This window comes from Epinephelus lanceolatus, chromosome 6 (genome assembly GCF_041903045.1).
Source record: "Epinephelus lanceolatus isolate andai-2023 chromosome 6, ASM4190304v1, whole genome shotgun sequence".
NCBI classification, from domain to species: domain Eukaryota; kingdom Metazoa; phylum Chordata; class Actinopteri; order Perciformes; family Serranidae; genus Epinephelus; species Epinephelus lanceolatus.
Window position 1 is genome coordinate 20,808,084 of NC_135739.1, and position 24,888 is coordinate 20,832,971.

At 39.4% G+C, this 24,888-nt stretch overlaps 1 protein-coding gene across 3 annotated transcripts in view; it reads left to right on the forward strand.

Annotated features, from left to right (window-relative positions):
* Positions 1-24,888, forward strand: part of pex5la (peroxisomal biogenesis factor 5-like a) — a 130,294-nt gene that overhangs the window by 62,759 nt on the left and 42,647 nt on the right. For 2 of the 3 annotated variants that reach the window (XM_033621637.2, XM_033621638.2), the window contains 5 exons: positions 7,076-7,187; positions 16,468-16,677; positions 19,782-19,905; positions 21,590-21,683; positions 21,977-22,006. In XM_033621637.2, the coding sequence (XP_033477528.1) occupies positions 7,076-7,187; positions 16,468-16,677; positions 19,782-19,905; positions 21,590-21,683; positions 21,977-22,006 (570 nt within the window). The remainder of the gene's footprint in view (positions 1-7,075; positions 7,188-16,467; positions 16,678-19,781; positions 19,906-21,589; positions 21,684-21,976; positions 22,007-24,888) is intronic. The other variant, XM_078168800.1, reaches the window with a different exon arrangement.

Genomic DNA, 24,888 nt, shown 5'->3' on the forward strand with positions numbered 1-24,888 from the left:
TTGTTAAGAGATTCTCCCCCTCAAGTCCTCAGGTCCCATGTCTCCACGAGAGATTATATTTACACAGCTCAGCTGGCTTTTATGTTGAATGGACCAGTCAGCTGAGAAGCCGTTCTGATGGAGCTACATTTGTTTTATTGAATACAGGAAAAACAGAAAATGTCTTTCACACAAAATCCTTAAACACAACAAAACAGAAGGAAATCTATTATTTTTTATAATTATCTATGCAATATTGGTAATGTATAGTGCAGTAGTGTACTAGATTGCATTTGATTTCATAAAAAAAACTACTGTAATGTAGTATATATCAGTGTACTACAGTGCCCGAAGCAATACATAAGAGCTGATTTAATGTTACAGAAATGAGCATCCTCTGTAAGCTTACAAAAAGTCAACCTGAGATCGGGATGAATACAAAACTGCAGGAACCCTGATAAAATAACTTACTTTCTAGCAACTACTGACCTTTAATGCACATTTGCAAGGAAACCTAAATTATACAAGTGGATGATATATAAGAAGATATATTACTTACACATCTTTAAGCACTAAAAAACCTTTATAACCTAATAAATTATAATTCCAAGACCATACTGCTGAGTACACAGGAATTGATTGAATGTTATTTGTCTATAGGGCTACGATAACAGTTATATTCATCACTGATTAATTTTTTTGATTACTTCATAAATTTTTAGAAAATGTTTATAAAAGGTCAGAAATAATCTAAACAAAAATGCCAATTACAATATCCCAGAGTCTGAGGTGGTGTGTTTACATTACTTGTTTTGTCTTATCAATGGCCCAGGACCCAAATATAGTTACTTTAAAATTATTTAAAACAGAGAAAGAAAAATTGTCATATCGAAGACATTGCTTAAACAATTTATTGATTATCAAAATTGCTGGAGCTTAATTTTCTGTCAGTAAGTCTAACTGACTAATCATTTCAGCTCTTACTGTTTTGACCACTGATTCACAAACTATGATATGTGCACCACTGATGGTGTGCAAGCTCACTCTAGTGTAACGCAAGGAATCTCTATATATAATGCTATAAAGAATTAAATTTTTCGAATAAAAATATTTAAACTATAAGATCCCTGAAATGTAATTCATAGTTTTCCCGTTCCTGTAATATTTTTGTTTGATGTCAGTCTGATAGGTTGTCATGTTCATGAACGTGACAAGCACATATGTCCATGATTAGTTATGAGCTCAACTGTAATGGCAAGACAGGAAGCCGAGATAAAATGAATGGTTTAAAAATCCTGAAATGATGGCTCCAAACAGGAACTATGAGAAAGGGAAGTACAGATCAGGAGGAGAATATTTGTTTGAGATGATGTGAGCTTTGTGACATGGTGCGTTATCCTGCTGGAAGTAGCCATCAGAAGATGGGTACACTGTGGTCATAAAGGGATGGACACGGTCAGCAACAATACTCAGGTAGGCTGTGGTGTATAAAGCATGCTCAGCTGGTGCTAAGGGGCCCAAAGTGTGCCAAGAAAATATCCCCACACCATTACACCACCACCAGCAGCCTGAACCGTTGATACAAGGCAGGATGGATCCATGCTTTCATGTTGTTTACACCAAATTCTGACCCTACCATCTGAATGTAGCAGCAGAAATCCAGAGTCATCAGACCAGGCAACGTTTTTCCAATCTTCTATTGTCCAGTTTTGGTGAGCCTGTGTGAATTGAAGCCTCAGTTTCCTGTTGTTAGCTGACAGGAGTGGCACCTGGTGTGGTCTGCTGCTGCTGTAGCCCATCTGCTTCAAGGTTGGACGTGTTGTTGGTTCAGAGATGGGCTTCTGCATACCTTGGTTGTAACTATCTTCTATCATTACAACTTCTATCATCTTGAACCAGTCTGACCATTCTCCTCTGACCTCTGGCATCAACAAGGCATTTTCATCCCAAAACTGCTGCTCACTGGATATTTTCTCTTTTCAGACCATCCTCTATAAACCCTAGAGATGGTTGTGTGCAAAAATCCCAGTAGATCAGCAGTTTCTGAAATACTCAGACCAGCCTGTCTGGCACCAACAACCATGCCAAATTCAAAGTCACTTAAATCACCTTTCTCCTGATGCTCGGTTTGAACTTCAGCAGGCATCTGGACCATGTCTACATGCCTAAATGCACTGCCTTGCAGATTAGCTATTTGCGCTGAACAAGCAGTTGAGCAGGTATACCTAATAAAGTGGCCAGTGAGTGTATATATATATATATATATATATATATATATATATATAGCAGCTTATACCTAACACAGTGAACTAGATCACTATACCCCATCTCATCAACAACAAACACACACATACACGCAGGCTAAAAGGGAAAAAGTGTTTTGATGTGGTAAATAATAGCAGGGTGGATGAATGCTGCTGTTTTTGTTTTGTCTGAATGACAGAGCAGAGCTTCTCTCCCTCGCTGCCTTTGGGTCTGTCAGTTTAATCATTGCTACGTATGTTCTAGGTGGTGTTTTAATCAGGTAGTGTTCCAGTTGAATACAGGTAATTAAAGCAGCAGAAGCAATTTGAAATGATTCATTTCTTCCATTAGAGGCCAACAGTTGACTGTTATTATACAGCTTTTATAAAGTTTTGAAGTCAAGATGAAATGAGGCATCCACCTCTTTGACAACACTAACAATTGTAACTGAGTCAACGGTGGCTCAGCCTTCACTCAGACTCGATTACGCTTTTCAAAGCACAGACCGTAAATCATTGGATAAATTCGACCTTTGAAAACAAGTCTACCCCTGTGTATTCTCATCCTGTGATTTGTCGCCGGTGTCTAAAATTGGGGGGAAATGCATGGGCCAGCGGCAGCAAAGGGTGAAATCAGGTTACTTCACACTGTGAGACTTCCCATGGACCAAAGCTTTATTCCGACACCAGAACAGCACAAACTCTAATTACCTATGCTGGGTCAGCGTTCTCGCAGTGCAGCACAAACTCTCGCTCAACAAAGTAATGACCCCTCTCTGGATATTATTTATGTTCTTTTTTCAAAGGTTTTCCGTCTGCAAAAGTTTCTCCTTTTTTCGTTTGTGCAGCAAATATTAAATCTCCTTCCAAACTAGTTGTGATCATCGTCTACATTCGTTCATTTCAATCATCGTTGTTGGACATCATTATTAGCCGCCAGGTGAAGAAAACATTTCTGTTGTTCAAATATGCATGAGGCACAATAAGCATATTCACCTCATTGTGATTATAATATGCTTTCTGTTTTATTGTGGCATAACCAGAGCCATTTTTAACAGCTTAAAAAAATATTGGATTGTTTTCTCACCTTGACACTTCATGACTTCTCCTCATTTTATGAGAACTGCTAATAAAAATAACTGTCAACTGATGACGTGTTTCAGAAGAACGCTACAGAAAATGACCCATTACTTCTGTTTGGGATTTCAGATGCTAAAAACATGCTAAAATATCATGATTTTTCAAATGCACTATATCTGTGGCCCCGTTTCCACTAAGCAGTTCAGTACAATTCAGTTGGGTACCTTTTTTTTTTCATTTCCACTGTGAAAAGTTGTGGATGTACCAATGGAACCGTTTCGTACGGTCCCCATTTTTGGTCACCCCTCTGCTGGGGTACCTAGCACACAGATCCGTTGATTGGTCAATAGCGGGCAGTCATGCTCGCAGTGCTGATTTGTGTCTGGTTTTGAGGCTCACGTGAGGCTCATGTAATCACTGTCCATACCATGGAGAGTTTTACATATCTTAGTAAATTGTAACTATAAAATGAAAGAGTGTTTTGCTGCCTCTTGCGGCAGCTGTCGTCTGAGACTGACTCCCAAATTTCAAGTCTATTTGGATCTCTGCTATTTTTAGTTTTTAACAATTTGTTAGGTCTAACAGGAAGTCAGTTATTTTCTGATGTCTAATTAACCCCAAACACCAGCAGTGTCACCATGTGGGATAACATACTCTACGTTTCGTCTGTAAATATTTTTTTAAAAACTTTATTAGGTACACCAAGCTAAAACAAATGCAGTCTAATAAAAGTCCTTTAGTAAATCTGTCCTTCATGAAGGTTATAATGTTTCATTTTTGTTGTTTTAGAGAGGTGTTGATTCAACTGTATGGTTATATTGGAGGCTGCAGTTTGTGTTGCTGCTGAACAGTATTGCATTATACTGACAGAAAAAAAAACCTTTCCCATTTTCAGGCCTAATGCACTGAGGGCTGCACAGCAATTCACTGTGAGGTACATAATTAAACAGCATGTATCCTGCTATTTATGTGCTTAATTTAAAAATGGATCATCAATGGAAAATGAAATAATGGAGGTTCATTCTTGTTTCCCATTTGTCAGCTGATGAATTACTGCGGTTCTCCATGCCCTCCCTCTCTGTTTAGTCATACATTCAGAAGAGTCAAAGAAGTCAATATTGAAGTCAGTTTGCGACAGCTGTTTTCAACCACTAACGCTTGCAAAAAATCATTTGACAATAGTCAGATTTCCGTCCAAGTGTAACATCAATTTTAACCAAATTTCAAGAAAATCTGCAAAAAAGACATCCACTGCTGTAATGCGACTAATATGCAAACTTTTCATGTGCCACTGAACCACTGCAGAAGAGGGGGTTGCAATGACATCATATAATAAAATAGAGTGCCAGTTAAATCTCAAATTGTGGACAACAAAATAGAAAACTTGATGCAAATTCTGTAAAACTTAAATTAAATGCGTAGTCCAAATTAAACACCCAGTCCCTTTTACTAGCCCGGTGTGGCTACACATTTTGACAAATAAATGACTGCCTAAATTAGACGTCTGGTTTGCCAGGCAGTTCATTTTTTTAATAGAATAATAATACTATATATATAATAACATTATTATTTTTACACATATAGCAGTGTGGTCTGTGTAAAGCCAGCATCAACAAAACACATGGGTTAAATTAAACTATAATCCAAGAGGAGGACGGATATACACATTTGTAATTGTGAGGGCGGGTTCAGTGTAGACATGCTTTCAAAACCTCATTCAGCACCTTTCATGTGAAGCATATGGCAGGTTGTGTGCAGTCCATTCCATGACTGGTGATTAAACTAAGTGCCTTCATTAAGATTCTGCTTGCAAACACGGCCTGGAGAGCTACAATAGCAAATGTCATGCTTCCTCGCTGCCAGTATTATATACTTGCTACAGAGCCTGACAACAGTGGTGGTAGCTCTCCTTTTCTACCTCCAAATTATGAAGCATTGGTTGGTAAATTGTGGCCAGCTGCACCTGGACTATCAAGGCTTCAGGGTACCGATAATGAATTGGATGTAACTTATTCTGCAGCTGCACTGGCAAGCCTACAAATTGGTGCATCACAGGCAAGGTGATTAGCATTTTCATGGTTTGGAAGGTGAAATAAGCAATAATGGTTAAGCAATTATTGTTTGGGACATGTCCATCACACTTCTCGCAGCCCAGCTCATCTCGGTGGTTTTCACAATGCTGACTATAGGAATCATGCAGTGAAATGACGTGCACTACCTGCTCTTGTTTCTGTAATAATCTGAATTTTTTAAATTAAATGTAAATGAGGGACCCAGTTTCCTTAATTGAGTACACTCATTTTGGTTTCGAACAGGTTTTTTTTTTTGTTTTGTTTTTTTTTAATATCTACATGACAAAGACTTAAAACAAGTAAAGTATCACTGTAATAGCAGAGCAGAGGGATGAAAGATGCTTATAGTTGTGTTTTCTTGTATCTTAAAAATAGAATCAAAAAGAAGCAAAAGCCATACAAATACCACAGTTTTTGTGCCTGATTGGACTTGTGAACAGATTTTACTCTCCAGTTATTCCTATGATGAAAAGAGAGAGAAGTATCTACTTCTAGTCCTGAATAAAACACAAACTGATTGAAACTGCTCCAGCCAGTTTAAAAAATGGAGCAGGGTTGACCTTTTATCCATTAATATAAAAACTCTGGTTTGACCGCACTTTACTGGTGGGAGGGTTACACTTAACTAGACTGGTTAATGTAGCTTGGTGACGTCACATAATTTTAGCAGAAACTGCAACTTAAACTGGTTTCCACAGCTCAACAGTAAAATTCACGCATACACACACACACACACACACACACACACACACACACACACACACACACACACAGAAAAGATACTGTAGTTACTCTCTCAAAAGAGCCTGTCCCCTCAGTGTGTCATCTGTCCAAATGCTCTGAAAAAATAAAAGGACAAAAAAAACAACAACAACTCTGCAGGCAACAGTGCCATCACAAACACAATTTAAATTCCAGATTGGTTTAAAAAATTGGGTTCAGGGGTTGGGAGATGTCTCGGTGCAGAAAAGCTGTATGAAAAGCCAGGTTTTACAGTAACTAGGTAATTACAGCGCATGTAAAAACACTGTCCAATTTCCTGCCTTACACTGATATTTTCCAATTACCATGTTGTGGGTTCATACCAACATAATGATGTGATTGTATTATGAAGACGATTCTCCATTCAGCGGTGGCTATACAGCAGCTGTGTTTTGATGTCTGACACAAAAGCTTTAAAAAGAAGTTGGCTGTAGCTGCACATTTGGGCAAAATCTGTTACTAATGCAGCAATGCAACCATATGGCAGTGTTCAAATACCACTGGCACACACTGCTACGAATCAAAGAGCAGCCACTGAGCCTTCCATGACTCAAAATACACAGAACACGATTGGATGTGGTCTCTGTAACATGTCAGCTCTCCCTGTGCTCTTCACATGAACATAAACCCAAGTACGAACTCTTATAGTTCTTAAAAGGCTGCAACATTTCTGAAACATCTGATTGGATCAACACACACTTGAATCTCTTCAGTGTATCTATGTCAAGATGCTGTGAATAAATGATGTGCTGCAAAGGGGCAGAAATGTGTGTTATCTTCCTAAAAAGACACAGAGATGTGTCAGTATAGGGACAGTGGTGTTATCTGTATCATGCCCAAAAGGGCCAAACTTCACTTAATGTTAGCATACCAGGGACTCTTGTGTAATGGGAGTGTGACGCTTGAAGCCTGAACTGCCTTGTCTGTTTGCTCTTACAGCTGGTGAGTGAGCAACAAGAGAGCCGCCCGCTTTTAAGTCCCTCCATCGACGATTTTCTCTGTGAGACCAAGTGTGATGGGGTGTCCCGCCCAGTGACTTCCAACACAGCAGGTAGTGCACAGTACATTATTACTCTTCAACAATCATCAACAAACATAGGTAGATGACTACCCAGTTTTACAAGTCTTTTTTATTTTGCTTTTTTCACGTCCTTTAACCACTGAGACCGGGCTTCGTGTCAAAAGAATAATATGGAACAGAAATGTACAATTACTCTGCAGTACATAGAGGAAAAGCTCTTAGATACCATGCTGTGGTGGTTAACACGTGAGGGTCTTGAATGGCACATTGAATGCTGCCTCTTGTTAACAACATGTTTTTATCAACCATGGCAACAATGCTAGGGAGGTTGCTTTCTGTTCAGCTGCGTCATGTCTCTATTAAACACAACATCATACCAATTATCACTGTGACTGGCAACACAAAGAGTTTATTATGTTTTTAACATACAGAGGAAACAGGACAACTGACTGAGTTTATATAACATACTAATGCATGGTGGAGCTGGACAATTAATCGTATTGAAAGAATGCACTTTAGATAACACAAATAAGCAACAACAAATACAACCAGGCCAGAAACAACTGGCCCTGTGAGAGTAATGAACACACATGTTGCCCTACGCTCCATGAAAGAAACAACTTGTAAAATGCCACGTGCGAGCTTTGATGCTCGCAGTTCTACCGTGTGAAAATGGCCAAGGCTGAGTTTAAGTGCAATCATTACATATCACATTGTTTGCTGCAGTGAGTGTGTGTTCGATGGAGAGACAGAGAGTTACTGTGGATGTGCTGAGAGCAGAAAGTCTCCTGTGTGCTTCCTGACCAGTCTGGAAGCTGAGGCAGGAACAGTTAACATGTTTACAGTGAGTTATAAGTTAAGTTATAATGATTATTATACATGTTGACCAGGCTTGAAGTTACAAGTTATAATATTGTACTGGGATTAGAGGTTTCTGCTCTTCAATAGCCAAATAAAAATGTGTTATTCATATCAGTGCATGCCACAAGTCATCTCATGACATCATAAAATGCAGGCCTGGCCTATATGTAAGAGTAGTGTACATGTTAACTTACCATGTGTTGTGCTGTCGATACTAATATTAGTCTAGAAAACACAATTAGATTTGACCATATTCAGCCCTAATGCATGGTATCCTTCACAATAATGCACTGTATATGTGACATACATAACTTAACAAGATGTATCCTGCTATTTATGTGTTCTATTTACAAAATGGATCATCAGTGGAAAGTGTACTCTAATGGAGGCTCATTTTGTTTCCTGTTTGCAGCTTATGAATTACTGCGGGTCTCCAAGCTCTTCATCTAATACACTAATAGAAGATTCAAAGAAGTCAATTTTGGAGTCAATTTGTAATATCTGTTTTCAACCACTTAGGGCTTTGAGTAACATTTTTAATTTCCTTGATAATGGTTAGGTTTCCATCCAGGCATATCACCAACTGTAAACCAAATTTTCAGGAAATCTACACAACAAAATGCTAATAAATAAGTGCCTCCATGCATTGCTTTTATGTAAATATTAGGAGTTGGGTGCATCAAGATAAACAGTTAAAAAAATTGCCAGTTTAACCTCAATTGGCAACCCAATGGCCAGAATAAATGTTGGCATTGTACAGTATGTTTCTGCAAACAATTGTTATGTTATATTTGTATGCTATGATGTAACATGTTAAAACTTTAAGTTTCTTTAGGTTTTAACAATGAATGATTAAAATTAATGAATGATTAAAGTGTGGTTAGGTTTGAGCACAAAATCCATTTGATTATTGTTAGAAAAATCATGTTTGGCTTCAAACAACCACTTTTTTGACACAATCTTGGCAGGAAACACAGCCTGCAGCTTGGTAGGTGTCTCACCTCAGTGTGAAGCCATCCACCATCCTCTCCACTTCCACTCCTGATTACAAAGTCAGCTCACTCACAACGTAACTTTAGAAACGCTAATGTGATCCGTATGAAATGTGCCAACGACTGGGCTGCAAATGGTAGGACAATGTAGAAAGCGTGTAAATCTTATCTTTGTGTTTGTTCCATGTCTCATGTATGTCATGACTTATTTTTGAGTTTCTATTGCATTTTGTTTTTATTAATATACCAACTTTTCCACCTCAGCCAACCATAAAAACATTTTTGTAAAATGTGAGACTTGAGTTTGGGGTCACTACAGTCCAGTGTGGTGCAAGTGGGCAAAGGCCATGCATTTTATACTCTAAATCATAATTCTACACAGAAATCCATCAATGACAATAATCGCCTATGGAGTGAAACTCAACACCCACTACTGTTTAAAGCATTAACCCAAACAACTTGTAGCCTAATGTATCTGCATACACAAGTGCATCTTGACGTCAGTGATGTCTCCTTTAGTACATATGTGTATTGTGCAGTAAATATTTATCATAACCTTTTCAACCTCCCAGTAAATAAATTAAAAATCAACTAGGTTAAAGTATGTGTTGAGAGATGAAACGTTCCGATTGTAACAGATGCCATGTGCCATCTTGGTTTCCACATGGATGGGACCCTGATCACTGAGCTGCACCATCTTTTGAGTGACGATGATTTGCAGAACCAGATTGCACAGCTGACATGTGTCATCTCCAAACTGGCCACTGACTGTGCTGATTCAGGCAGACAAAGTACGGACGAATGTTGTGGGGAAACTCTCAACCTTCTGCCTCCCCAGTGCCTCCTGCTGCTCCCACTGACAGTGACGTGAATAACTGGTCATGACTCTCAAAATTCCCCAAATGGTCAGATCCTGTTTAATATGTAGTCTATGTGCATTGATGTCGAGATATGTTACATTTAAAAGCAAATCCTTGTACACATGAAATCATCAGTGCTGAGTAGTTATGTGTCGTGTTCCAACACAGTAAGCAGTTTTCTTGTTTTCCGCATGTTCACTTGGGTTTCCTCCAGCTGCTCTGATTTTCTCCCACAGTCTTAAGACATGCAGGTGAAGAGAATTTAAGGTGTGACTGTCTGTCAGTCTGTTTTCACACTGTGATGGACTGCCACTGAATAACACTAAACAGGAATTAGCAAGCAAAGGAAATCAATAATGAATGATAATTACCAGCTCAAATACGCTAATCCACATGAGACCCACACCATGTTGTGCTCTCTCTTGCACAGTTTTACTTTTGCCTGACTTTGAGGTTGATGACTATTTTTGCCTATTGATGGAACTTTAAAAACTCCACCATGAATTATAAATTGGTTTCTTGGCTATCTGGGGTTTAGAAACACACTAGTCAAATAAGTGTCTGTTTGAATTTTCAATTTCAGTAAGAAAATGAGCTGCCCCTGTTGAGAAGAAATTACAGTGCAGTGTCCTTTCCACTTGGTTTGGATATCCATCACTACTCATTTGCAGACGTAGGCTGAAACTCATTATTCAAGAAGAGCCTCTCATCAACACCCCCTCATTGTATAAAATCCCCTCTCCTCTGTACTCGCACTCAAAAATCTTTTGTTTCTTTTGTCAGCACTTGGCTCTAACATGCTGGTTCAATAGTCACAGGAATACTCTAAAGACACAATGGTTCTCACCTTTGAATTCACTTCAACACAATTGACTGCTTGAGATTTCAGTGATCAATTATCATTGGGGATGCACTGATTGTGAAATTCTGGGCTGATGCCAATACCACTGGTTACAATATTTTGGCGGATATCCAGTCTTCTTCTTGTTTATTTTGTTTTTCTTGTTATTTATTCCCCCTTTTGTGCCAGGGGAACAAATACATCTTTATTATAAAAAAATAAAATATAACTGAACTGTGCTAAAGTCATTCAGTCCTTCCTGCCTTCGAATATGCACAAATTCAATCATAAACATTTAATGAAACAACCTCTGAAATAACCTTCATTCACATTAAACGTTTAAAAAGAAACTGCTTCAAAAGCCATCTTACAATACAGTACAGGCCAAAAGTTTGGACACACCTTCTCATTCAATGCGTTTTCTTTATTTTCATGACTATTTACATTGTAGATTCTCACTGAAGGCATCAAAACTATGAATGAACACATGTGGAGTTATGTACTTAACAAAAAAAAAAAGGTGAAATAACTGAAAACATGTTTTATATTCTAGTTTCTTCAAAATAGCCACCCTTTGCTCTGATTACTGCTTTGCACACTCTTGGCATTCTCTCCATGAGCTTCAAGAGGTAGTCACCTGAAATGGTTTCCACTTCACAGGTGTGCCTTATCAGGGTTAATTAGTGGAATTTCTTGCTTTATCAATGGGGTTGGGACCATCAGTTGTGTTGTGCAGAAGTCAGGTTAATACACAGCCGACAGCCCTATTGGACAACTGTTAAAATTCATATTATGGCAAGAACCAATCAGCTAACTAAAGAAAAACGAGTGGCCATCATTACTTTAAGAAATGAAGGTCAGTCAGTCCGGAAAATTGCAAAAACTTTAAATGTGTCCCCAAGTGGAGTCGCAAAAACCATCAAGCGCTACAATGAAACTGGCACACATGAGGACCGACCCAGGAAAGGAAGATCAAGAGTCACCTCTGCTTCTGAGGATAAGTTCATCCGAGTCACCAGCCTCAGAAATCGCAAGTTAACAGCAGCTCAGATCAGAGACCAGATGAATGCCACACAGAGTTCTAGCAGCAGACCCATCTCTAGAACAACTGTTAAGAGGAGACTGCGCCAATCAGGCCTTCATGGTCAAATAGCTGCTAGGAAACCACTGCTAAGGAGAGGCAACAAGCAGAAGAGATTTGTTTGGGCCAAGAAACACAAGGAATGGACATTAGACCAGTGGAAATCTGTGCTTTGGTCTGATGAGTCCAAATTTGAGATCTTTGGTTCCAACCGCCGTGTCTTTGTGAGACGCAGAAAAGGTGAACGGATGGATTCCACATGCCTGGTTCCCACTGTGAAGCATGGAGGAGGAGGTGTGATGGTGTGGGGGTGTTTTGCTGGTGACACTGTTGGGGATTTATTCAAAATTAAAGGCACACTGAACCAGCATGGCTACCACAGCATCCTGCAGCGACATGCCATCCCATCCGGTTTGCGTTCAGTTGGACGATCATTTATTTTTCAACAGGACAATGACCCCAAACACACCTCCAGGCTGTGTAAGGGCTATTTGACCAAGAAGGAGAGTGATGGAGTGCTGCGGCAGATGACCTGGCCTCCACAGTCACCGGACCTGAACCCAATCGAGATGGTTTGGGGTGAGCTGGACCGCAGAGTGAAGGCAAAGGGGCCAACAAGTGCTAAACACCTCTGGGAACTCCTTCAAGACCGTTGGAAAACCATTTCATGTGACTACCTCTTGAAGCTCATGGAGAGAATGCCAAGAGTGTGCAAAGCAGTAATCAGAGCAAAGGGTGGCTATTTTGAAGAAACTAGAATATAAAACATGTTTTCAGTTATTTCACCTTTTTTTGTTAAGTACATAACTCCACATGTGTTCATTCATAGTTTTGATGCCTTCAGTGAGAATCTACAATGTAAATAGTCATGAAAATAAAGAAAACGCATTGAATGAGAAGGTGTGTCCAAACTTTTGGCCTGTACTGTATATCATAATTCCCTCTCTAATATCTATTCTATTTTGCCATGAAAACAGTTTGAAGATACCATGAGGACTTTATAATTTACCTTCACTCAATACTCATTTTTACAAAAAAAAAAAACCAACAACATCTGAACACATCATGATGCAACTCAGCAGTTAGTTTTCACCATCGGCTGCGAACAGCGAACAGGTAACATTAACTAGCTCTCCTCCTGCCAGTGTCAACATGGATTTGCTGTTCTCAGTGTAGCATTATCAGGGAAACTGTCTCTTCACTGCGTCTTTTCGCAACGACAGTGTCCCAGAAAGATCACTGTTCATCCAAAGCACGTTTTCTAATGTCCATGGGATGGTGGGGTACCGTTAGTCTGGAGCCCTGCTTTTTAGCCTTCGCAAGATGAATGTGACGCAACAGAGAAACATCAACCACTGCCATCAGTGAATGTCAACCTATTTGCCGATAGGCTGAATAGCCGCATCCCTATGTAAGGTCAATCACTTCTCTACTGAAATATAGTTTGCTAAATGTAAATCTAAATATTTTCCAAGTAGGTAACATCAAATTGATCTTTAGCAACACCCTTCTCCTGAACAGCAATTGTCCAGTCATAGATATGGTTAACATGTGGCTAGGATTAGGTACAAAAAAACACTCAGTTATGGTTACAAAAAGATCCTGCTTTGGCTTAAAATACACAGTTCTAGGGGCTGGAAAAGCAGTGACGACTCTCAAAAAAACAGCAACTTTTGGTGCCACTATCCTCGCTATCCTCACTAAAAAACACAAACGTTTGGGGGCTAAAAAGCCACAAAAGACTTACTAAAAAACAAACAGTTTTATTGTTTGTTGGTCTCTTAACTGTGGCCCGGTGTTTCGGCTGGCATTTAGCAAAGTTTACACACGTCAGCTGAACTTGTTAAGACAGTTACTCATACTCAAGATAGATACTCATAAGTTAGTCCTCATCCTCAAACCTTTTTCTCTTGACAAACTGAAGAATGCTAATGAAGACAAAATGACAAAAGGAGTGCTTCTTCGCACATGCAAGTGTCAAAACAGGTGCTCATTGGGTCCAAGGGAAGATCCAGAGATAAAAAATGGTTGGATCCAAGAGAAGAAAAAGTGAAGAATGCTGTCTGGAAATTTGAACATGAATTGATATATGAAACCTCTGCATGGCTTGTACAGTTAGTAAATAGTAGTAGTAAGTTATGTAGCCTTCAGGTGCCTGTTCAAGATCCTCTCAGGGTTTTTGATTTAAAATAAGTCCACCGACAGCATTATCAACTGAATCCAGATGGTTTTCAGTCGGCAACAATTATTGGCTTGAAAAATGAGAAGCCAGCTTTCATCTCTCTCTGCCAGAAGTCAAGGACCCATTGTTTCAATAATTACTAAGACGAAGAATTTTAAACAGGAAACGTCCATTGTTATCTCTGAAAACTGTAGCGAATGGTCAGTTAAAGTCTCTTGTTCACTCAGTATAACTTCTGATCCAAGAGGTTTGACTCTCAAAGGTTGTATTAGTATGTATGCCATTCCCCTCCCACCACCCCATAATTTCTGTCAGTCTTCATTATGTTGTGAGGCAGAAAAGCTAAAGACTCCCATAACATGCTCATTAATTATATTTATTTGCTCACCATCAGTCCATTGGCCACCACAGAGCAACACTTTTCCATTACATTTATATACAGTATACAAGCATCTGGTTAAAATACCCAGTTGATGAGGAAAACTTGTACAATTATCTTCCCGGTCTCATCATTTCAAGAAGACCCAAGGGTGCCAAAACATTTCTGACATCACTGCCTTTTTGTGAACAGCTTGTGTTTCTTTTTGATGCTAAAAACTCTTCAGGCAACCTTCCCCACGAGTGTATCTCCCTTGATTTGTAATTGTACTTGTCATCTAAAGAGCACAAGGCATGGAAGACAAGCATACTCTCTAATTACGCAGAGATTTCAGTCAACAAATGTTCTCAGTTGGTTGTCATGAAACAGCAGCACGCCAATTATGCAGTCATGTGTCTGTAGTTTTATAGCTCACATTGCACAAAAGACACAGTCAGGGTCCGGGGAAATGAGTGAGGAAACTTTGTAGGCTCCTCAAATAACCAATGCATAAAAAGACTGTTTTACTGGGGTTGTGAACTTCTTATCTTAACATCGGTTTATAAAAATTAGGATACAAAGATTTGAAACTTCCAACTTAATGCATGTTAATAACTCCAAATGTGCGGCATGTACAATTTGTGCATTACACTGACAATGTAATGTGTGTAATGGATTTAGGAAATACAATAATGTTCACCTCAGGGGGAAGAAATTAATGACAACCAGTAGCAAAATTGCATGCCACAAAAAAAAGATCACAATTTCCCATTACAATTATGTTAAAAGGAAAAATATCACCCAAAATTAGGCACTTTTTCCACCCTGATTGCTTTTGTTTTATTTATGAATTTACTCATTTTAACTGCAAGATATTCTTATAAGCCGACTGCTGTCTTCATGCAACACTGTACATATTCTTTTTCCCAGAAAATATCCAACGACGACATCAAATCAAACCACTAACAGAAAATATTCAATAAACAAGATGTAATAGAAAAGAGGCAGTAAATGGAGAGGAGGAAAATCAGTCGTGGGATAAGAATCTGATTCACAATGACAAATCCAGTCCCTCTGAAGAAGAAAACAAGAAAGCTTACATTCTGCTACAACCTGATGTTTTGCATTTATCACAATAATGACTCATCTCAAACATCCTCTACTTTAAATGTAACCTAGTTATCAGCTAATAAATTCAACACTGTCACAGTGTCTGCAGTCTCAAGCTGGACAACAGCACAGACGAAAGTTGAGCCCCTTAACAGACAGCTCTGTCCTTCTTTGCCGCTCTAACAACCTGCGATTGAATTACTTAATTGACCATACTTCAGCTGCTCTGGGGGCAGCCTTATCCTTATCAGACTGCACAGCAGCCTGTAGTATATTCATTTTTTTCTGAAAAGAGCAGCAGCAAATTTTTTAGATGTCCACCCGGGGTCAATACCGTGACAGCTTAAGTACCCTTGACAGCTCAACTCGCCGTGTCAGAAAATGTGTAGATCAAAATCGAAGCGTCACGCTGCAGAATAAGTGAAATCTGTCATTCTATCGTATCACAAAGAGAAAGGAAAGCTACCAAAACACAGTATGATGTGGTGAACAACCTTGAACAGCCACAAGCAGAGAAAAACTATTTGATATTTAAGAATAAAAATCACCCAGATGACCATCATTCACAAACTGAACTGATATTAAATCTCACTGAATTTCAAAAGAGAAATTCTTTAAGGCAGCAAAAGACCCTACACCCCACACCCTCATTGTAATGTAATACAGCTAATCTAATCAGTAATAAAATGTTAAAAAATAGCATGTTTAAAAGATCAAACTGTGCACAATGAAGTGTACTACTCCGGCTTCAGAATGCAATCAGTAGCGAAACTTATCGAACTACGCTGTCTTCACATTTATAAAGTCCCAGATGAAGTGAAGCGTTTTTAAGAAGCAAGAAAAAACTGAAATCAATATGTGAACATTAATATGTGATATGTAACATCCTATCACTGCTGCAATTTAAAGCACATTTGATAGTTAAAGTCCCTCATTCATGTGGAAGAATGGTCTCTCTCAGATTCCCCCAAAATCCTGGTTAGAGATCACACAAACAAATTGAACTTCTTTCACGTCCCTCACAGTTCTGTCTTCAACACTGGACCTGCTGGATCTCAGTGAACCTGGCGAGAGGAGGAGCAGCAAGGACAAAAGGAGCCCCCTGTCATCCCGGGGCAACAGCCAGAAGAACAACTCTCACAGGAAGAAGACGGATGAGACGGAGCTGATCCAGGTGGAAGTTGAACAGACAGGACCGAGCATGAGGACCCCGGAGAGAGCGTCATTAGACTCAGGTAGAGGCGGATTGTTAACTAACTTTGGACTATTTACAAGAGCCAAAGTATAGACATTACTAATATACAACATACGGGTAAAAGATTTTTTGGGACAATGATGCAGACTAATCAACAGTTATTTAATCCTGCTACAATGAAATAGTTTGTTTGGTGCTGACTTAAATGTGCCTGAAAAATGTCAAATACTTAAAGCTGGCACTGGAAATTTGATCTGATCTGATCTGATCTGTTTTTGCCCATGTTTTGTTGAAAGAAATGTTTCTATTTCTCAGTGAGTCAAGTTTTTTTTAAAGTTTGTTTCACTAACAGTCCCAAGATTCAGATATTGTATCAGCACTACTGCAGATGTTTTTAAACAATACCGACATGTACTGCAATGATTCAGTATTGATAATGAAGCATACATGGTGTTTCCAGCTATACAACATGCAGCAGTACATTGGTAAAGTACACTGAGGTATTTATACTGAACAAACAACACATTCTTACACCCAGCTCATCAAATACCAACGCTTGGTCATTGGTGCTACACATAAAACTATGACACTCTAGGTCAGTGGGTCCCAGCTGGTGGGTTGCAGTCCAAAAGTGGGTAACGGGAGCAGTCTAAATGAACGCAGGTGACTTTCGAACATGTCAGGTTTGTAAAAAACATAGATTTTTTTAAGTACAGTGAATTTCCAGCACAGGGATTTTGATTTAAAGTGCTGTTTCCTGCTGTAGAGTGAGTGACTAATGGACAGCTACTTGACAGAGACAGCAAACTAGCTTAATGACATGGCCAAACAAGTACGATGCTGAATGTGCTAAACTGCGTGGACCTTAACTAATGACTTAGGAGAAAGCCGGACCCCGTGGCTGGACTAGTGGGGAACCACTGATCTAGGTACTCTCCTGCATCAGGTTTGGATTCTTAGGATGGCGTGCCAATTCATGCTTGTTACATGCATTGTGTCTTTTCAAAATAAACTTCCATTTTTACAGGAAATGTACAGTTTCCATTCATTATATAAGTATACTCTCTTTCAAAATAAACTTTAAACATACTTGAAAAAACTTTTTTCAGGTTTACATCCATAGGTTTAGGCAATAAATGTATGTGATTAAGTTTAGAAAAAAAAGCATCACAGTTTGGTTAATTAGGGTTGGGTGGTTCTTGGTAATACCAATTCAGTTCGGTACTCTGTCTTGGACTGGGTTTTTTTTGTTTTGTTTTTTTTTTTTGAGACCGACCCGACCGCATACTCGGGCAGAACATACGCAGAGTGGATTCCGCGGAGGTCCGCCCGGTAAAAGTGGACGTCCGCAAGCCCTGTGCGCGCAAAGCGCGACCGCGCAGACTCCGCGCACCAGTGTCACACAAAAGACTGTTCGGCATGTATTTTTCACATCGCGGGGATTTTTACACGGAGTCTGCTCCGCTTATAGTACGGCCGAGTCTGTGGGCACCTGTGTCAGCCTCTTCACCAAGTGCACAGCAAGCAGGAGAGAGAGGGGGGTGGGGGGAGTGCGCACGCGCCGAGGCCTCGACTGTAGCCTGGAGTTTGTTTAATAGTGACGGCGAGTTGATAATGGCAGACAATTTAGTCTCAAAGAAATCAAAGAATGCGCCACTATGGCAACACTTTGGCTTTGAACCAGACGAAGGAGGCAACCCTTGTTTGCACTGATTGAGTAAGCTGCAAAATTTATTTGTAAGGAATAATAATAAAAAAAAAACTTGTTACTGTCACTCTGTTGTCCTAAGGTCATTTTTTATTTTAAATGAGTCAACTGCACCCCCAAGTGGCGAAAATCCGGTATTACTGACTTGATGCATTTTTTTGTTTGTTTGTTTGTTTGTTTTTTTATACAAAAAACGTTTTTTTTTTTTTTCTTCTCATACCGACCCAACCCTATTAGTTAAAAATAAGTGTTTGGAACTCATGTAACACCACGTCACATGAAATTCCTCACTAGCATAGTATGCTACACATACTAGCACACCATGCTGTTAATAAAAATGGTTCGATTGACTTTTGGTGTCACATGGGACACAAACAGTGACCTCTCAGATGAAAGTTTCAAGTCTGTTTGACCAATCCACGTCCCCTTCTGGCCGCACTATGCAAACTTTCACACTCTTTATACTGTGGCAGTTGCCCGCAGCATCACAAAATGTTGCCAGCCGCCGCTAAAGGGTGCCTCCATGAGAGTCTGACGCTGAGGGCCACTGACCAAGCTTCAGTATTTGATAAGTTTGGAGTGAGACCGGGTTGGAACAGAATAATTTGAAAAGTTTTCCTTTGTCTGTCTCACTCTCAGCGTGTATTTCTATTTGGCAATGTCACCGACATCTATAAAAATGAAATCTTATTTCACACAGTCCCCTGCCCTGCTTTATCTTGCTGGCAACCATCTCATCCAGTTTCTCAAAGGTCATAAATCTTCTACCATCCCTCTAAATACCCCAACATCTCTGACTCCCATCATCCCCTGTGGAACTGACCCCCCACATGTTCAAGATGGGCCAAAGAGGGATCAAGCCAATTTACTGTAATGAAAGGGATCATCTTTAAAGACATTAAGAGGAAACGGCCAATTACTTTCCTATTTGCCAGTTGAAAAGGTTAAAGTCTTCAGTGAGAACTAATTATGCGGACTGAATCAAACTACAGTGTGGTGAATAATTCATGGCAGGGAGATTGATTATGGTGTCATTTACAAGAAAAAACTTTATATCCTGTTAAAATTTGTGGGCAGATGTTTTTTGTTTAGACACCCTCTGCACCAATTGCCTGCTTTTAGCTCACTGTCTCTTCAGAAAGATTCCATTAGTTGTTGTACTCCAGTGTTAAAAGCATTGCTTATCAACTAATGGAAAACATAACTAGTTGCTTTTATTGGTTGTTTTTTTTTTTTTACAAAGACATTTCACAACATATTTTTCCAGACTGCCCTGAGGCTAAATGTTATTTCACAGGAGAATTTTAGATGTAGTAATTCATTTGAAAAAAGGTGACAATGTTTCTGATGTGCAACAAATTAACTTAATTTGCCTCTTTCATGAATTCATTCTGTTTCATTATTATTTTATTCTTAATTATTATTGCTGTCACCAGTTACTATTGGTTCCCCGTTGGATAAATGGGAAGAGCTGAACCCCAACCCTGAGAGGAATGGGAACAGGAAATGGAAGTTGGAGAGACGACGTTCTTCTAAAAACTCGTCCAATGAGTTTCTTTGGTGAGTACTGTCCAGAGCAGGCATCAATAACAGAGCAACATTTTCTATCAGAGGGACATGGGAGAACTTTGCCTTCAGGGTTTTTCTGTCAGAAAGGAATAAATTAATTTTAAACCAAACCACAATTTCTTTTCTTAACCTTAAGCAAGAAATGCCTTTAAGTGCAGTCAAGGAGGGTTTTAATTGAGGTCAAGGAGGTCGGGATGGTTGATGAACATGTAGCGCATGCAGGAGACGGGAGATTGTCACATACCTGCAATTTATCATCATCACTACCTTTTGTAAACTTAACAGTTAATCAATATATTATATAATGTTTTATTATCATCATCATTATTATTATCGGCAGTAGCTCAGTCCATAGGGACTTGGGTTGGGAACCAGAGGGTCGCCTGTTCCGAGTCCCCATCCGGACCAAAATATGGAGCGTGGACTGGTGGCTGTAGAGGTACCAGTTCACCTCCTGGGCACTGCCGAGGTGCCCTTGAGCAAGGCACCGAACCCCCCAACCGCTCGGGGCGCCTCACCAAGGGCAGCCCCCTCACTCTGACATCTCTCCACCTTGTGCATGTATAGGTCCTGTTTGTGCATGTGTGTGTCTTTCGGACCTGTGTGTAATTGACAACAGAGTGAAAACATTGAATTTCCCCTCAGGGGGATTAATAAAGTAAATAAACTTAAAATTATTATTATTAACAGTAGTAGTAGTAGTACTACTAGTAGTAACAGTATTATAGATGGGCCAAAAATAGGCCACAAATAGATGTTCTATTTTTGGAGCTGGACTGTCATTAGTCAGCTGATTGATTAAAAGCAAGAAAGCCCTTAAAATATCTTTAAAAAAAGAAGAAGAAAGAAATATACTGTTAGTTCAATTATAGCACCATACTGCTGGAGCGCAGAGCACACTCTTGGCACAGATGGAACAACAGAACATCAGGCACAAAGTGAAAATTAACCATTTATGCTGTTGGGTTCAAACTGGGTCTAACCCGCCTCTGCAGCAGCTGCTCCTCTCCATTGATCTGATTTGATCAGCTCTGAACAGATCAACAGATTAATTATCCACCCTGCGACTCAAAGTGCTGCTGAGTATAAAAAGAACCCATGAAGAGCTCAGCCTGATGTACTTATAGATGTATGAGAAAGAGGTTGCCTGGGATGATGAACTTTATTGTGATGCATTAATTGTTGTGCTGCCCCCAAGTGGCCTAAAAATCAATTACTGCAAGTTTAAACAACTGTTTAAGCTACCGATCCTTCACCACGCTCAAATTCTAACTGTAGTTAATTTGCTATAATCACGATACTTCCAACATTTACTAATGTACTTGCTAAGCGCAGATATTGCACAATTGTTAACATATTTCTATGGAATGCAATCATGGCTTTTGTGGAATCATCCAAAATCAGTATTCTTATCTGAAAGAGGAGGAAATTTGTGGAAGCCCCTGGACTTTGGGTCACAAACTGAGCCAAAGTCCCTTGAAAACTGGTTTACAGGTTCACAGAAATTCCAAATTAGCCAAGGTGGCAGTTATTTCAAAGTGGAGAAATCTTCTGTGTGTACATTTGAAGTGCTGTATGTCCCACACTATGAAAAGTATCAGAAATGTTGTATTCATATCAAGTTGAGTGCAATGTGTCTGTGTCATGTAAACCACGTGTTTCTCTTCTATGTTAGGTCCATAGACTGTAAAACCCAATTAGAGCCATTGAACAAGAACTCCTTGGAAGCGAACACCAAAGTGGAGCCTGAGTCTGCCCTAGCATCTCAAGTAAGTGCTCAGTATGACAGGAGCAGGCAGTAATCATCATTATTGTATGCACCGTCTGCACTTGAAATTAACATCCTTTTGAAGTGAGAAAGCTTCACACATCTTGTTGTGACTGATGGTTAAAACTTCATAATAATTTCATGAAATGATGAATGTAACTGGTTTATTCTGCAACTGCATGATAATGCATGATAATGTAGCCTTAATATTTCAGTATGTTTCTAATGAGACACCCTGTTGTGTAACTGTTTACCCATCATCCTGTCCTAACACCTACAATTCTTCCATTTCAGCTCAACAGGCAGTATATTAGTGGAAGACATGTAAGCCTCCCTATATGCATCCTTTCATATGATATTGAAAGACTTATACATTTGCACCGGGAAAGAAAGCATCACACCATCTCATAAAATTTGACTTAAAAGACCAAAAAGAGGAGATTGTATTGAAGCCAAAAGGCAGCTTTGAGGGAATCCAGATATACTGTTGGCCTTGAGATTGTTCCTTTGTGGTGCTACAAGGTCCAAATGTCAAGCGCTTTCCTCCTCAGTTGATGTCTCTGTGTAGGTCTGCATAACAGGTCTTGTTTCCAGACGCCATTATTAGATTAATAGCCTATGAATTATTCAGCAGCCTTACTCTGAGCCCATTAGTGTTGAGCTCACCAGGCTAGCCGAACATACATCACCTTTTCAGCATTCTAATAAATAATAGATTTGGGATTAAAGATAACCGTCCGAGATGGAGGGAAGTTATTGGCAAACAAACAGTCCAAATTTGTTTCACTCAGGAGTTACATAAAAGCTGACAGAGATACTGTAAAGAGTGGTTTTAGTTTCCTGCTTGGCAGGTATCATATGCACACGCAAACAGAAAATGCATGCAAAGAAGGAATGTGTGTTGCATGAGATTTACATACAATGAACCGACACAAGAAAATACCCCACAATTTGAGCGTTAAGGAAAAATCCACCCTCAGATGATCATGCAGTGTTAGATATCATCAGTTTAAAGTGACCAGTACATTCCATGAGTGACTGAGGGTTGTATATTACTATTTGACCTCAGGATCAATATGTGACATGACAAAATAATCTCAACTCAAGGTCCACTATAAAGCTTTTTCTGAGCTTTCAACAGCGTCTCACAGTCTTCATCTGCAAATGGAACTGGTGGAAACTGAACTGTATATTACAGATTTTCTGTGTAACCAATTGGGCGAACCCCCTCCCTTGAACAACTATTGTTGTAAATAGACACGGCAGGTCTATCTAGCTTTGGATTTTCTCTACATGAACAAAGCAATGTGCATGGAGCTGTAGTAATTGGAATTTACGAGGAATAGGGATATTTCCAATGATTAAATTCCCTGATGTGATGAATGAGATGAAAGTTTAAACTTAGACTAGTAGATTAGTTTATACGTTTTATAAAACTAAGAAAACTGTCAAAATTCAGCACTTTTTTTTTTGTCCGAAAAAATAAAGTATATATTTTAAGAGCCATGTGAAGTTCTTTTTTCTTTTTTTTTTAATTTTTCAATAACCAAATCCTATTTAAAATGCAGCTGATTTATGTGGCAGTTTGCACCTTGCATTATGAACATTGTATCTTACAAAACATGACAACAATCTACTTAATCAATGTTTTAAAATGAGTCAATAAGAAGACAGCCAGATACAGCATTTTCAAAAAATTCATGTAGCTAATGATAGCTAAATTAGCCAGATAGCTAAAGATAATCAATAATCAAATGTACCAGCAATAGTTTTAAGGTCAGTCAGCAAAATCAGAAGCTGCCAGCAAAGCTCCTCTTTTCTGTCGCAGTTTGAAATAAAATTTCAAAATATTTTAGTGGTAAAACTTTCACCATTATCATTGTAAATTGCAAATGTACCGTGAAATAATGTTAAATTGGACAGGCGTAGCAACGGTAACTATGGGGGGCAGGGCTTAAGAATCCATCTATTTCTCTCAATCTGCCTCATCACTTCAGTACTCCATTTCCCATGATGCCATTCCACAAACCCAAAAGAACAGATGTGAACTTGGTGCTGTAAATCACAAATAAGGACATACAGTATCACAAAGTACTAACACCTCTGATTCCAAACACAACGTCAGGCTGCATTGCATTCTGGTCTATTGAGTCTTGTGATGGCAAACAAATTGGTGTTGCTGCCTCTTCTACATTTACTCTCATGAAAATGAGAAAAATCAACAGCTGGACTGGAAATCTCTTTATCAGGGGGACAGATTTCAGGGATAATTGAAATAAATAGACACAACCAGAAACGGTGGATTTTTCCTTTCACAGCCCGACCAGAAAATACCACAGTTTCTTCATGCAGCACAGCAAATATCATTGTAAATGTGGTGGTATTTTATTTTTACATTGCATGCATTGTTGTTCTTGTAACTAAAAAAAAAACATGATTATCTACATCAATGGATGAGGCAATTTCTTCTGAACTCATTAATACTGAGATTAAGTAACCTCAATTAATCTTGCATAATGGCAGATTGTAAAGATGGGCATTGTTACAGGTACAGGCTGTCCCGTTCTGGGGGAAGCCACTGACATGGAGCAATTAATTCTTTGGGCTCTGAAATGGATTTGCCAGACCTGGAAAATATACAGTCACTGCTATTTACAGAAAATCCAGCGCCATGTCACATGTGAGCATGAAATGGTATCTCAAAATCATTTACCCCTCGCAGTTTAATGTGTAGGTGTAATGTGTATTCATGTAAACCACACCACACTCTCATAATACAAAACCACATGCGTGTAATTGGTCGATTTTCATTTTCACAGCAGAGCAAGGCTTTATATGCAAGTTTGTAACTGAGAGGCTGTCAGCATATTTCAGATATTGCATGTGCAGGTGCACGGGAAAGAGAGGGTGGGGGAGTGAAACTGCGAGAGGCTGGATGAGTAGCATGGCATTCAGATGAGGGGTGGGGCGAGATGCTGACAGTAGTGATTCTGCTGGCCTTCCTAAGCATGTCAGAGGCTTTGTCGAGGCAGGGATATTTACTCGTCCCTGAGAAAGCAGAGACGGCTGACCCTGCACACTCTCCCTGCCTGTCTCTCCCTCTGGCTGATTGTGTGTGTGATGTGGTGTGCTATGCAGATGCGTGTGTGTGCGCGTCTGCTTGTGTTGTGTGAATGTGAGCGTGTGTATGTTTAATGGATTTTGTT